At 45.6% G+C, this 12,746-nt stretch overlaps 1 protein-coding gene across 3 annotated transcripts in view; it reads right to left on the reverse strand.

Moving 5' to 3' along the window:
- The window catches only part of Aff3 (AF4/FMR2 family member 3), a 481,117-nt gene that overhangs the window by 16,436 nt on the left and 451,935 nt on the right, over positions 1 to 12,746 (reverse strand). For all 3 annotated transcript variants that reach the window (XM_037199903.1, XM_028865744.2, XM_028865743.2), the window contains 2 exons: positions 10,514 to 10,641; positions 1,170 to 1,233 (listed from right to left, as the gene is read on the reverse strand). In XM_037199903.1, the coding sequence (XP_037055798.1) occupies positions 1,170 to 1,233; positions 10,514 to 10,641 (192 nt within the window). The remainder of the gene's footprint in view (positions 1 to 1,169; positions 1,234 to 10,513; positions 10,642 to 12,746) is intronic.

Here is a 12,746-nt window from a genome sequence, read left to right on the forward strand (position 1 = left end):
GCTAGCATGAACAAGGTATGATGAGAGGCTGCTAAGGAATAGGGAGCGTAGAGTTGGGTAACATGGTGTTAGGTGAATATAGCTGGGAAGCTTTGGATGATGGCTTCGGGCCATCATATTTAAAAGTGTGATACTTTTGCCCAAAGTGGCCCATGCATTAATTATTTTCCTTCCTTCCTTTTTTCTCTCTTTTAAAACAGGGTACAGGGAGAGCCACCCATTGGTTTCTTCAGATGACCTCAACTCTCCACCAGATCTTGGGATTGTGGGGTGATATGGACCAGAGCTCCCTTCACAACCTTCTCTATTTTCTGATATTCACTGGCTATTTCCACATTACCCCAGTGTTCCCTGGCAGCTGGCATGAGATAATAACTGTGTGGTGGGCAATGTCGGGCACATTGGGAGAGCAACTATTAGGATTTACATATCTCCCTCCCTGGACTCATACTCTGAAAGGTATTTGAGATGCCACCTTCATCTCCAGCCCCCTGACTAATCTTTGCTGTGAACTCTGGAAGGAAAGAAAACTAGAATTTCTAGGAAGGAAGGCGTCCTTTTGGAAGAGGTCTCAGGGTGGAACTGCTTTGTGATCTAAACCAAAACCCAAACCAAAAGTCTTTCTATTACTTGCCCGAAAGCATTAAGGTCTCCAAAATAGATCACCCAAGTCAGAAAAGCTATCCTTTGCAAAGATCAAATTATGGCAACTTTAAGGTTCTAAGTGCAGGTGATGGTTTCTATGTTGTACACCTCAGGGGATGAGTTCCTTTAGGGCAGATATGCACAAGGAACACTAGTCATCCTGAAAAGAGATGTGTGGGGCTGAGCCAAGGAAGAGCCAGCTAGACTAGCCAGAGAGGAAAATGCAAATTCAATTTCTTTCTAATAGCTCCACCCACTGACTCCACCGGCTCTGGTTACTATTCAAACCTTAAGACTAAATTGAAACACTCATTTATCCAGGGCTTTCTTCCAGCTCGACATTACCGAGTGAAGTCATAATTTATTGGGCTATGAGCCTTTGATTATATAAACATTTTCCCATTTAGCAGGCCCAGCCATCCTTGTAATAGATTTTATAATTACCCCGGTTATACTGCCCCAGTGACGAAGCTGCAATACAAACACAATTTGGATGAACAAATCTGGAAAGAAAAGGGGCTCACCATCGCATCTGCTTTATGCTTCATCCGCTTAGCTTCTTGCATAAAATAATCTGCACTCCGAGGCCTGCAAGGAGAGAATATTAGATGCCATTATTGCTTAAGTGCCAGATCTGTTGAAAATATGCTTTTCTTTCACTCAAACATAATGCACAATTTAAACTCGGCTTAATATGGAATCATGTATACTTTTTGCACTTTCAAATTACAGCCTGTACATAAAATACATTATTTTTTTTCTCCTAAGTTAGCAATTCAAAACCCACTCAATGCATGCAGATAGCCTATATTTAGTTGCCTTAACGTGGTCCCTTAGTGCCTAATTTGTGAAAAAAAAAAAAAGATTTTTTTTTTTTATTGTATGGATAAGAAAAAAGTGAAAATCTTATTTTGCATAGCATCTACAGAAAACTATCCCCCCTTTAACTTAAAAACTGTAAATCTATCTGGTACCAATTTCGTGGATATGTATGAGTGAGAGTATTTATCTCTTCTTATGAGCGTGTTGTTTATATGCATAAATAGTACCTAGAGTTGTATGCACATACAGTTAATTATCTTAAAGCCTCACAGTGAAAAGTGAAGAACTGTGTGGCAGTATGATTCTGTTCCAGTTGTAATGAAGTTAATTGTAAAATGATGTCTACCTTGTAACAATGCAAACACGGCATGTATCCTCTGGAGTGCTGATTAGCTAGCTGGTAAACAGGAGCATTAGACATGTGTATTATTAAAGCAATAACCCTGGCCAGGGACAATTCTTCTGGGAGGTGAAGGTAATTTGTCCTGAGACCAATCTGAATGTGCATAACAATCCTAAGTCACACTAAGCCACTCACTGGTTGGTGCTTTTAAAATGCTTAGTCTAATAGATTAATAATAATAAATAAACCTTTACATCCTCGAGATGCCACCAGCATAAACTTCTTTGTATTCTGTGTGTTGTGTGATCAATAAACTTGACCTATTCATAAACAGCAGATACCAGCCAGAAGATAGGATGTCAGCAGAGAGATCAGTCATGGGCTGTTTAACCTATTAGGATACACTTATTTTAAACTGTTTTAGATTCTAATGGGTCTTTTACCTCATTGTAACACCAGGTAGTCAGAACATTCCTTTATTCAAAGAGACCAGAATGCTTAGAGAAACAGTATGTGCTCTGACAATGAACATGGGTTGACTAAAACACAGCATTTAATTAGTCAAAGTCAGAAACAAAATCAGGTTCAAAGCAATAACTAGTTTTGGGACAAAAATCATGGGAACAACAACAAAAAGGATCTCATGTCCTGTCTCTTATTTATCTGCAAATATTGTCAGGGTTGTGGCAATATATTGGGACTGACATGCTGGTTGGTTACCACAAAGTGACAACCTAGCTGCAGGGGTTCCTGAATGCAACTGTCTGTCTTTGGGCAATTGCTCCTTCACTGTTTTCACTCCCACTCGGGTCTGAAGCCTTCTGTTCCCCTTGATAGGTCTGCGTTATGGCTGAAGCTTTCCTCAGTAGGATGGGCCTGCTCCCTTCGCCTTTGCTTTTCCAGTTCATCTCCCAGGAACCTACACCTTCAGTTGCCTTGAACACAGCGGTTCTTCTTCTTTGGCTACGTATTGACTGATTCCAACTTCGGCAATTTTCACCGTTACTACTTGTTTGCTTTCGCGTTCAAACAAACTTCTTAGACTGTTTTTAGATTCACAGTAAAAACTGAGGAGAAATTATGTAATTTCCATGTGTTCTCTGCCCCACCCATGTACAACCTCCTTCATTGCCAACATCCAGAAATAAAGTGAGTGTAATGGTCAAAAGGGACAAGCCAGTGGTGACGATCAGAAGTCCATGGGGTCAGGGGTCACTTTTCTAGAAGGCTGAGATCCTGTAGGTTTGGAGTCACGACGTCCGAACATCTATGACATCCCGCTGAGTCCTGACACGTATCTGCTGCTACAGCTTCAGAAGGAACAGAAGTGACGCCATGTTTGGTCTTCCCACCCCAACAGACGACTAGAGCTCACCTCCCGTCCAAGCCTAGAACCACTCCTGAGCTTCAGATCCCAGGATCTACATTTTGAGGAGGAGAGTTTACAGTTTTCACAAGTTCTTTCTTGTTGACAGATGTGTCCATGCTTCCCTTTTAACATTCCTCTTCTCTTAAAGACATACCTCCCGAGTTGGCTTTTGTCAGCTCTGGTTCTGGGGTCCACAGTTCAACTCCCTTAGAGTCAATCTGAAGCCTTAGTCCTTGACCAATGTTTCTAAAACACGGTTTCTGTTGTGTCTCCGTCTCGTTTCCAGTCCCAAAATCAATCTGTGGGACTTTTGAGGTCAAGTCTTAGTTCAGGTTAGGTATTCACCAGGGATTTTGAGTTCCATCAGTTTTGATGACATGGTACTCCCGTTGGGAAGCTTTGCTCTTCCTTCCCCGGCCTGGAACAGTCTGCTTTCCACTCATTCACTGAATGTTCCCCAAATCCTATATGAACTAAGTCTGACCACTGCCAGGAACTATTCCTAGTGGCATCACCCAGGCTTCCCCCTGTCTTTCCCACTGTCACAGAGAACTGGTCTACACTAGACTTCACGGGTAATTAATTACCTTCCAAGTTTACAGGGCCCCAGCTACTGCATGCATGCATGCAGCTTGGCTACTGGCACATTTCAGCAGGGATCATGCTGCTGACCTTTTGGGTCTTCCCTAGTCTATAGTAATCCTTGAATTGTACTGAATTTCTTCTGAGCCTAGGGAAGAGTGGTGCCTTCTGAGAGGGTGCAGCATCACAGCCAATGAGCCGGAGAGTGTCTCCATGGCAACTTGAAATTCTCCACATCATTATCTGCTCTACACTCTAGTATCTAAGTTTGGTCATTTTCTTTGTGTCCTGTTTTGTAGACCTCGCCACTAAAAGATGTCATTTTAAATGCATTTTATTCCCAGGGGGGAAAAAAACCCTCTTTTGGTCATAAGCTATGGCATCTTAGATTTCACAGGCTTTCTAAGTTACCCTTACAGATGGCAGTAGTTGATAGCCCCTAATATGGGTTCTTCAATCAATGCTGTTTTTATCTGCAGCACATGAATGCATTTTTCCAGCCTGATACAGACGCTGAGTCACAGACACACAGCAGTGCCTGTAGGTAAGTAACACATCCAATTTTCTGACCGGATCCTGGCAGCTACAACAGTAGCCTGCCATGCTAAAAGAAAACCCGGACCATTTACAAACAGGCTTGTTAGAATCCTTTTTGCATATAATGGAGGGCTCACTATCCTAAGCACTGAAAATTGCCTGCAGATTGGCCCATTTTCTCCTCTCAGGTGATTTCTACTGCTATGCTCTTAAATCAGGCCATTATAAAGTCATTGGGACCAATGGGATGTCACTCACTCAGACTGTCCAGCATGGCTGTGGATGCACACTAACCTGAAGGCATTGCTTTCTACAGCCACAGACAAGTCGGTAGGAGAGATGAAATTGCCCTCGCCGCTGTCACAGGTACAGAATCTAATATACCAAAGGTTCTGAAATAAAACCCAATCATCTCAGCGTAAAATAGTTTTCCCATTGATTCTGCTTTTAACGTGGGAAACCTAGAGTTTTTAAACTTCTATTGTAATAGGCTTCGCATTATTTTTCATAGTATTTGATGACGGTCATGAACACACGAATAAAAGTGCAATTAAACACTGTGAACGGAACTACACCCAGTCCTTGGTGGAAATTAGAACTGGCCGATGGCAGAGCCAGAGAGCACGGCCATGCGCATCTTTGTTCTAAGCGTTCTCCATAACAAAAGCCATCAGTGTGGTGTACTTGATCCAAACGGTACGCTTTCTCCTCTTCTCTTCTCCCACGTCTCCACCTACAAACACAGGGCCTTGGCTCAGAGCCACCGCGGGGTGTGAGTGACCTGACAGATCTTCCAGCACATGAGCTTTAGAAGCAGCCTTTGCTTTTTGTTCTCCTTCGTGGCTGAGGGAGAGAGAGAGATGAATGGTCTCCCACGGAGAGGCTGGCACACTGCTTTCTGTAATTCCTACCTCTCTGAAAGGCCGTCCCTCCACAGAGCAGGACTGTTTTGTGCACACCGGCAGGGATGACAGCTTCCTGTGTTTGAACAAACAGGTTCCTGGGTGTGGGGAGATCGGGATGGTGTGCTCAGAGAAACTGAAATCCACATCAGACGGAGGAGCGGCAACAATGATATCAAATGAATTTTTGTCTGATGCCCACAATGTCAGCTGATGTGCCCGAGGGGTGTTACTGCGTCCTCAGCCTTGAGGGTCTTGTTCCAAAAGGAGATAGACCATGTGAAGAAGGGTTACATATTTCTCCTTCACACACAGCTGCTTTGTAGTGTTAGCTTGCAGAACTGAGTGGCACACTCAGGGCTTCATGCATGCTGGGCAAGTGCTCTGCCACCTGCCCCCACCCCCAGCACTCACTGTTGGGGGGGAGTGTTTGGGGGCTGCCCCCCCCCCCCCCCCGGTGCTGATGTTGGCTGTCTGCACACATCCCTGTGGATGCAGGTAGATGGTATTTGAGCAGCAAGGATTCAAATGCAGCTTTCCTTCCTACAACCTTGATATCGACTGGAACCCTAAGTGCCTGGAAGGTGGCTTCTCAGGCAGAGGACTGCCATTCCTCATGTTCCTTATAGGACTCACAGTACATTTTTCATGTTGTGCTGGCTAAGGGAGGCAAACGTTCAATCATTGAAGAAACTTCTATGGAAATGGAAACTCATCAGTCTCTGTGTTCTTCCTCTCTGGGCTGGATATGTAAAAACGATCGATTTTAGCAAAGCCCAAAGACTTCCATAAGGGAGAGAAATCCTTTCTCTCCCGCCTGAAGTTTCTCTTTTCGTTTTTCCTTTTTTTTTTTTTTTTTTGGTTTTTCAAGACAGGGTTTCTCTGTGTAGCTTTGCGCCTTTCCTGGAACTCACTCTATAGCCCAGGCTGGCCTCGAACTCACAGAGATCCGCCTGCCTCTGCCTCCCGAGTGCTGGGATTAAAGGCGTGTGCTACCACTGCCCGGCAATCTCTTTATGTTTTTCCATTGGTCAGAAGAAAGTAAGGGCTCAGCTTGAGAAAGAGAATTCATAATGTTAACAATTCCCTAGGAACAAAAAGTGGGGCCCAGCTTTGCAGCCACCAGGAGAGGGTCTCCCCCAGGACCACAGTGCCACAGAAAGGTCCCCAGAGTCCCCTGCCTGGCTCTCATACGGCCTATGCAAAAATTCTAGTTGGTCTCCGTTGATTAAATCACGCTGCAGGAGATTCAACCTCTCATATACGGGAATCTTCCCATCCTCTATAAAATTAAAATCCTTTTAGCAAGGAGACTGCTGCACATAATTACATTACAAATGTCAAGTCCCCCATCCCTTCCTCCCACTCACATTTTACATGCTCATGGCCCTCGGTACTGTGTGTCCCAGGGAGTCTTCACTGTGTGCCGGGAGGGTTAGGTAGCTCCGCTCCTATTATTGGCGTCATGGGGACAGATGGGACATTTGGTGGATTGGCTGAGTGCGCTGGTCGTGACTGCCTCTTGTATGTGAAATATGGGCAGGGGACAGCACATCCTTCAGCAAGCAGCAGGCAGTGCTGGCCTCCAGCCCCGCTGGCTCCCAACACAGCAATATGGCTGGCGGGAGCCAGGCTTTATTTCTCGCCAGCCCTTTTACCACTTAGCTCCGTGAATTCGGGACTCCTGGACTGAGGCTTCCCACCCCAGATCTCTCTCGATTTTCTTTGGCCAAAGCTCCCCTGTCGCTAATTATGACAGCAAATAATATATAGCTCACGGCTTTGCACTAATAAGACCCGTATCGAAGCTGCGAGGTGAAGCAAGTCTTGTCACTGCCGGACATAAATTCTCACAGATTTTGTCTTTTGAAAGAACAGTCTGTTAATCACGCCGGTGCCACCTTCCCTACCGAGGCTGCGGCGCAGTAAGTGTCGTGCTTTTCATGCTTCTGCTGAGTGTCAGGGGAGGAGGGTAGTCACACAGCCACAAGTCTGCACCCGCAGCTTACCAAGAACAAGCCGACCTTGATTCCGGTTTTAAAATAAGTGCTATCCCTTCAGTTCATTTGCATCCCCAAAGCACTAACTGGCGCTTAATTGGTAAGAAACACAGGAAACACGATGTGTAAGAGCGTGAATTCAAATGTACTTTCATGCAGGTTCACGGAAAAAGAAAAAGAAAAAGTCCAGGTCCTCTGCTGGGGAGGGGATTTATAAATTCAGCTGTATTTATTCAGTACTCATTCTTGACAGCCTGGTGGATTCAGTTGTTGTCTGAATGTTGAATGTTATTCAACCATTAACAAGTATTTATAATACAAAAGGATGAGTTTCCTTTTTTCTTTTCTTTTCTTTTTCTTTTTTTTAAGCTACATGACGCAGCTTTAAGAACTAAATGACAGCCTGGCATCTGTTACTTTTTGGATCATCCTAACTGGCTTTCCATCCGCTTCTCAGTTGCTCTGGTCCTAATGAGCTGGCCCTTCCCCTTCTTCTCCTGGCAGCCTCTCTGTTCATCTCAGTGCTGGTTGGCACCCTCCGTGAATAGAAGCCAAGGAAAGTAACAGGGGCTGAGGACTTTTCCTGGTCAAGGAGGCCAAGGGCAGACGCTGTCAGCGTGAAAGAGGAGGAAGAGGAAGTGAGGAGGGAAGGAAAGGGGGCAGAAAAAGCCACCTGGGGGGAGGAAGAGGCTTATTTGTGCTGCCTGCCTAGGGATGGTACCACCCACAGTGGGCTGGGCTCATACACCAGTTGGCACTTGAGAAAATGCCACACAGACATACCCACAGGCCATTCTCATGGAGACATTTGCTTAATTGAGGTTTCCTCTTCCCAGGGGTGTCAAGTTGAAGCAAATTATGACAGAAGGGAAGGGAGAAAAGTGGGGTGGGAGAAAGGACAGGAAGGGGGAAGAGGAGGAAAAGAAGGGTGGTGAGAGAAAGTTGGAAGCAGAGGAGGTGTGGCCACAGCAGTCACTAGTCACAGCAGTCACAGCAGTGGTCCTGTTCATGTGCTGCTCTCCTGACTCTGCAGAGTAACCGAGAACGAACCCATCATGATACCCTAGCTGCTGCCCGTAGCTGATGCTTATTATAGAGCAGCTAGACGTGGAAGACATTTGCATATGTTGGGTGACTTTGACCTCTTGAGGGACAGAGATTTTCATGGTTTAAAGGAAGAGACAATGTTGGTTCCTTGGCTTTTGGGTTTTCAGAATCTTCCTGCAGCTTCCTTAGGTCAGTGGCTGTTTTAGTTTCACGTTTATTCACTATTAGAGATTTCAAATCATTTGGGGCAAGTGGTCACACCTCTCCGTGTAATAGGCATGTAAGAGTGCTTTTCCACTGCATGGTACCATATCCCCAACAGCACAAACACTCCCAACACAGGCAACAGCCAGAATTACAAATCTCGGCAACAGGCAGAGCCTCTCCATTGGCACAGACAAGGAACACAATGAGAAACATTTCTTCCTACAAAAAGTTCAAGAAGCTTCAGATTGGCTGCAATCACCGAGTCACTGCTCTGATTTAGGTCTTCCGTTTTGAACCCTGGAGAAATCACTGAATTTATTTTCTCATGAATTCTTGCTTCTTTCTTATCTTTATCATACGCCCAAAAACCAGATACCAGAGAGGCTTGGTATTTTGAGTACCCCAATGTCTAATACGCCGGTTATTAGCTATAACACCCAAACACAAATTCCATAATGACCTTAAACATCACTCTAACTGCCTCTGTTTTCAGAAATGGCTAAAGTTCACAGGGACAATTTCCTCCACGAAGTCCTAATGAAGCTATAGTTGACCACCTGACCGGCCTCCTGCTGGTAAACGAGCACCTGCCGTTCAGCAAAGGGGAAGTGAAGGGAGGTAAGTGGTGGAGCAATCAAGGGAGGGGAGGATTGCATGCTGGGAGTTGGCACGCAGCTGTAGTAACCACAGGAAGAGACCTGGGCCTTCTGGCTGTCCACAGAGTTCCCCAAATTCGGCTAACTTGGCACGTGTTTCTTAAATGACACAAAGATGTGCATTTGGCTTCCAATCCCCAAACTCTGTGCCCTGGTTAATGCGTAAAGTAAAATTAAGACTTAAAAGTCTACCGCTCAGTATGGGAAGCTGATGGAGAAGGAAATAACCAATGTGTATACTTGGGTGAGGGTGTCAAAGAGTGGGCAGGGGGAGTGATCAGTCCTGCAGGGTGCCTGGTGCTCCCCAGACACTGCTGCTTATGTGGCAGCCCCAAGGAGAGAAGCAAAGCAGTAGTCACTGATACTATTTTCTTCTCAGAAGGGGCTGGGAGATGTTGAGACCAGTTTGTATTTTGACTTCCTGGGGACTTATGGCTTGCAGTCTGTCTCTGCAGTTGGAATGGAAGCCAGCAGAGGGCAGGAATCTCCTGCACGAGGTTCCCCGAAGACTTCTTTTATCCTGCCTCATGTGGGTCAGCTAACAGCTGAATGCAGGATTCAGGCTGGACTGCCGCAACCCTATCTCCTCCTCCCTCTAGGTGTTCCTTGACCTGCTTTCTCCCCGGGACACGAAAGGATCTTCAGCATCATCTCAGCCTTGCTGATTGTGATTTTTCAGCCTCCCAAGAGCATGGCTGGACAGTCTTCTTCACCTCCCCCTCCTTTCTCCTTTCCAGCTAATGATGGGTATGGAAGATGCATTCAGGTTTTAGCAGAAGTGGCCAAAGGAGGCCAGGCTGCCTTCCCTATGTAAGGCCTGTTTACACTGTTAACAAAGAACTTACACTGTTCTCTTGGGAGAAAACAGCCTTCAGGAGCAAATCACTATTATTCTTTGGCTATTATAGTTTACAAAACCAAAAGTGCTTTTTTTTTTTCCCTGATAGCATAAAATCACCAAATCCCATAATACTTACCCTTAGAAATAAGACTCACTGGAGGGGCCGGAGAGGCAGCTTAGCGGTAAAGGGCATGTTCTGCTCGTGCAGAGGACTTGGGTTTGGTTCCAGCACCCACACTGAGCAGCTAATTGCCTGTAGCTATAGGGGATCCATGAGCACCCATGCTCATGTACACATACCCAGACAGATACATATATAATTTAAAAATTTAAACAAGACCCATCAGTGCACTTTGCCTGTTTTCTGAGGTCTTGGGTGTCAACTCCATTAATCCTAGGGATCCTGTTTATCCAGGGGTGTACACTAAGTTGGAGCTTCCTTTGAGAGGGACATTTAAATGACCATATCACACCAGGGCAAACAGCCACATCGTAAATGAGAGGTAATGGTCTTTCCTACTACTTTCTCTCTCTTCATCGTATTAAGAAGGCCCAAACTTACATGTCATCGAAGATCAGTTTCTGTCTCTTGCAGTCCCTGTGGCCATTGGAACCTGGAGACCATGGCTCAGTCTGTGGTCGTGACTTGGTATGGAGGATGCCATTTTCGGAACTGTTGTGAGCTGCTTTCTAAACAATGAATAACACAGAAGTCATTGAGACACTGATGACCACCTGGCTGAAAGAGCTATTAGAGAGAACACCTTTCATCTACAGAAAACTGCTTGTTCCATATTAGAAATGATGGTGATTTTGTTTCAATAAAGGAAAGGTAATACAGGCGGTGTATTCTTTACTCAAAATACTGGGGACAAGTGATTGAATATTTAGGGGATGGGACCCAGGTCTAGGTATGAAACTCATTTATGTTTCTCCTTATACATATAATACTTATATATACATTAAAGCAATTATATGTAATATACTTTAAAACAGTTTTGTGATTCTTTTTGACTCCAACCTATCATAGGGATCAGGTGTGGTGTTCATCAGGTTTTAGATTTGGGAGCCCTTTGGATTAGGGGTGCCCAGCTTGTACATGTCTAGGTCTCAAGCTGAGAACTTCTGCACCTGTTGTCAAAAGCTGTTCTCACAACAATATCAACAATATCAAAAGGGAGGTCTTATGCTTCCTTCACGGATGGGGAAACTGAGACTAGGCAGGTTAGGCAACTTTCTCAAGTTCTACTAGTAACCATGGGTGGGGGGGGGGCCCGGAGCGAGGGCTTGGGTTTTATATTTCCCTATTTACACATATACCAGAATCATCTGGAGACCTGTTCAAACAGATTGCTGGTTCAGTTTCTGTTTTAGTAGATCTAGGGAAGAGCTTAGGGATCTGCATTATTTCTTCTTCTTCTCCTCTTCCTCCTCCCCCCTCCACACCCCTCCAGCTAAGGAGTCACTCAGGCTGACTCTGAATGCTAGGATTGCAGGGATGTGCTGTCACACTCCCTGTGAGAATCTGTATTTGGATCACACTCTCAGACGGGGCCCTGAAGCCAAGCTTGCTCCACTGCCTCTCTAGGACGTCCCTCCCAAGAGCTGCCATGTGTGTCGGAAACGGACTGCTGCTCAGCACTATCTGTGGAAAACAGAGCGCAAAGCAATCATTTAAAATATTATAGTCCTACCACTCCTGAGGTTACAGAGCACCCACTCTGGGCTGACACGGGGGCCAGGGAGCGTGTGTCTGGTCACAAAACACAAACTAGTCCCTCTGACGTAACTGAACATAGTCACGAATGCATTTTTAGGTATGGGTCAATTTCATGCACAATATTTAAAGGATTAGAGTCTGTTGTCCATGACCAAGAAGACCGAATGCTTCATTTCTAAAATTGTTCTTGAAATACTTACCATGGTGTCCACTTAACACTCTATAAAAGGGGGAAAAACCAGGAGCATGGCCGTGGTAGCCTCAAAGGCTGGGCTCTGTGTTCTCTGTCACTCAGATTCATGGGCTGGTGCTGACTTTGACATCGTTTGACCTTTGACATCATGTTTCTTGTGCCTGGAATGTCACTGTGACTTGCCCTGCCTTTTAGAGATTGTCCACTGGGGGGAACTTAGGGCTTGTGGGTCAAATCTGGCCCTTTCTGTGAGTGGATGTTTACCAGGAAACAGCTGTGCCTGTGTCTTTAAACAGCGTCCACACCTGGGTCCTCCCTATCATGAAGGCCATTACAATCAGTAGGTGGGACGAGCTGGTGCAGACTCCAGAACCATCACGCATTTACCATCTGACCTTCTCTGCTGGCAGGGACTGGAGGCCAGGGATGCTTCTTGGGACCCTACAGTGCACAGGATTGTCCCGACCATGAGTGGTTACACAGCCCCAAATGCAACAGTGCTGAGAAGTCCCGTATCACAGAAGAAGTTAGTTTGCTGCTCCTGGTACCAATCAAACCTCTCTGAGTCAAATGCCAGGTCACCGTGAGCATGTTTGGCAGTGATTAGGGGTGTGATTATGGATGTATAGGATTCCCTGTTCCAGGCTCTCTCCCTAGCTGGGTTCACAGCTCACAGTGATGCAGAGGCGAATCTGCTGAGTGGTCACCACATCAGCTTAGTGCGGTGCCTGGCCTAGGACAAGTACCTGCTCAGAGAGCATCTACTTGGTGAAGGAGTAAGTGAAATAAGCAAACGGTTCTGCTTCTCAGCACACCACCGATGACCACGATGTAAGGCTATGAAGGCAAAGAAGACTTCCGTTTGTTTTAAAACCTGAGTAG

The sequence above is a fragment of the Peromyscus leucopus genome, chromosome 16_21 (assembly GCF_004664715.2).
Source record: "Peromyscus leucopus breed LL Stock chromosome 16_21, UCI_PerLeu_2.1, whole genome shotgun sequence".
NCBI classification, from domain to species: Eukaryota; Metazoa; Chordata; class Mammalia; order Rodentia; family Cricetidae; genus Peromyscus; species Peromyscus leucopus.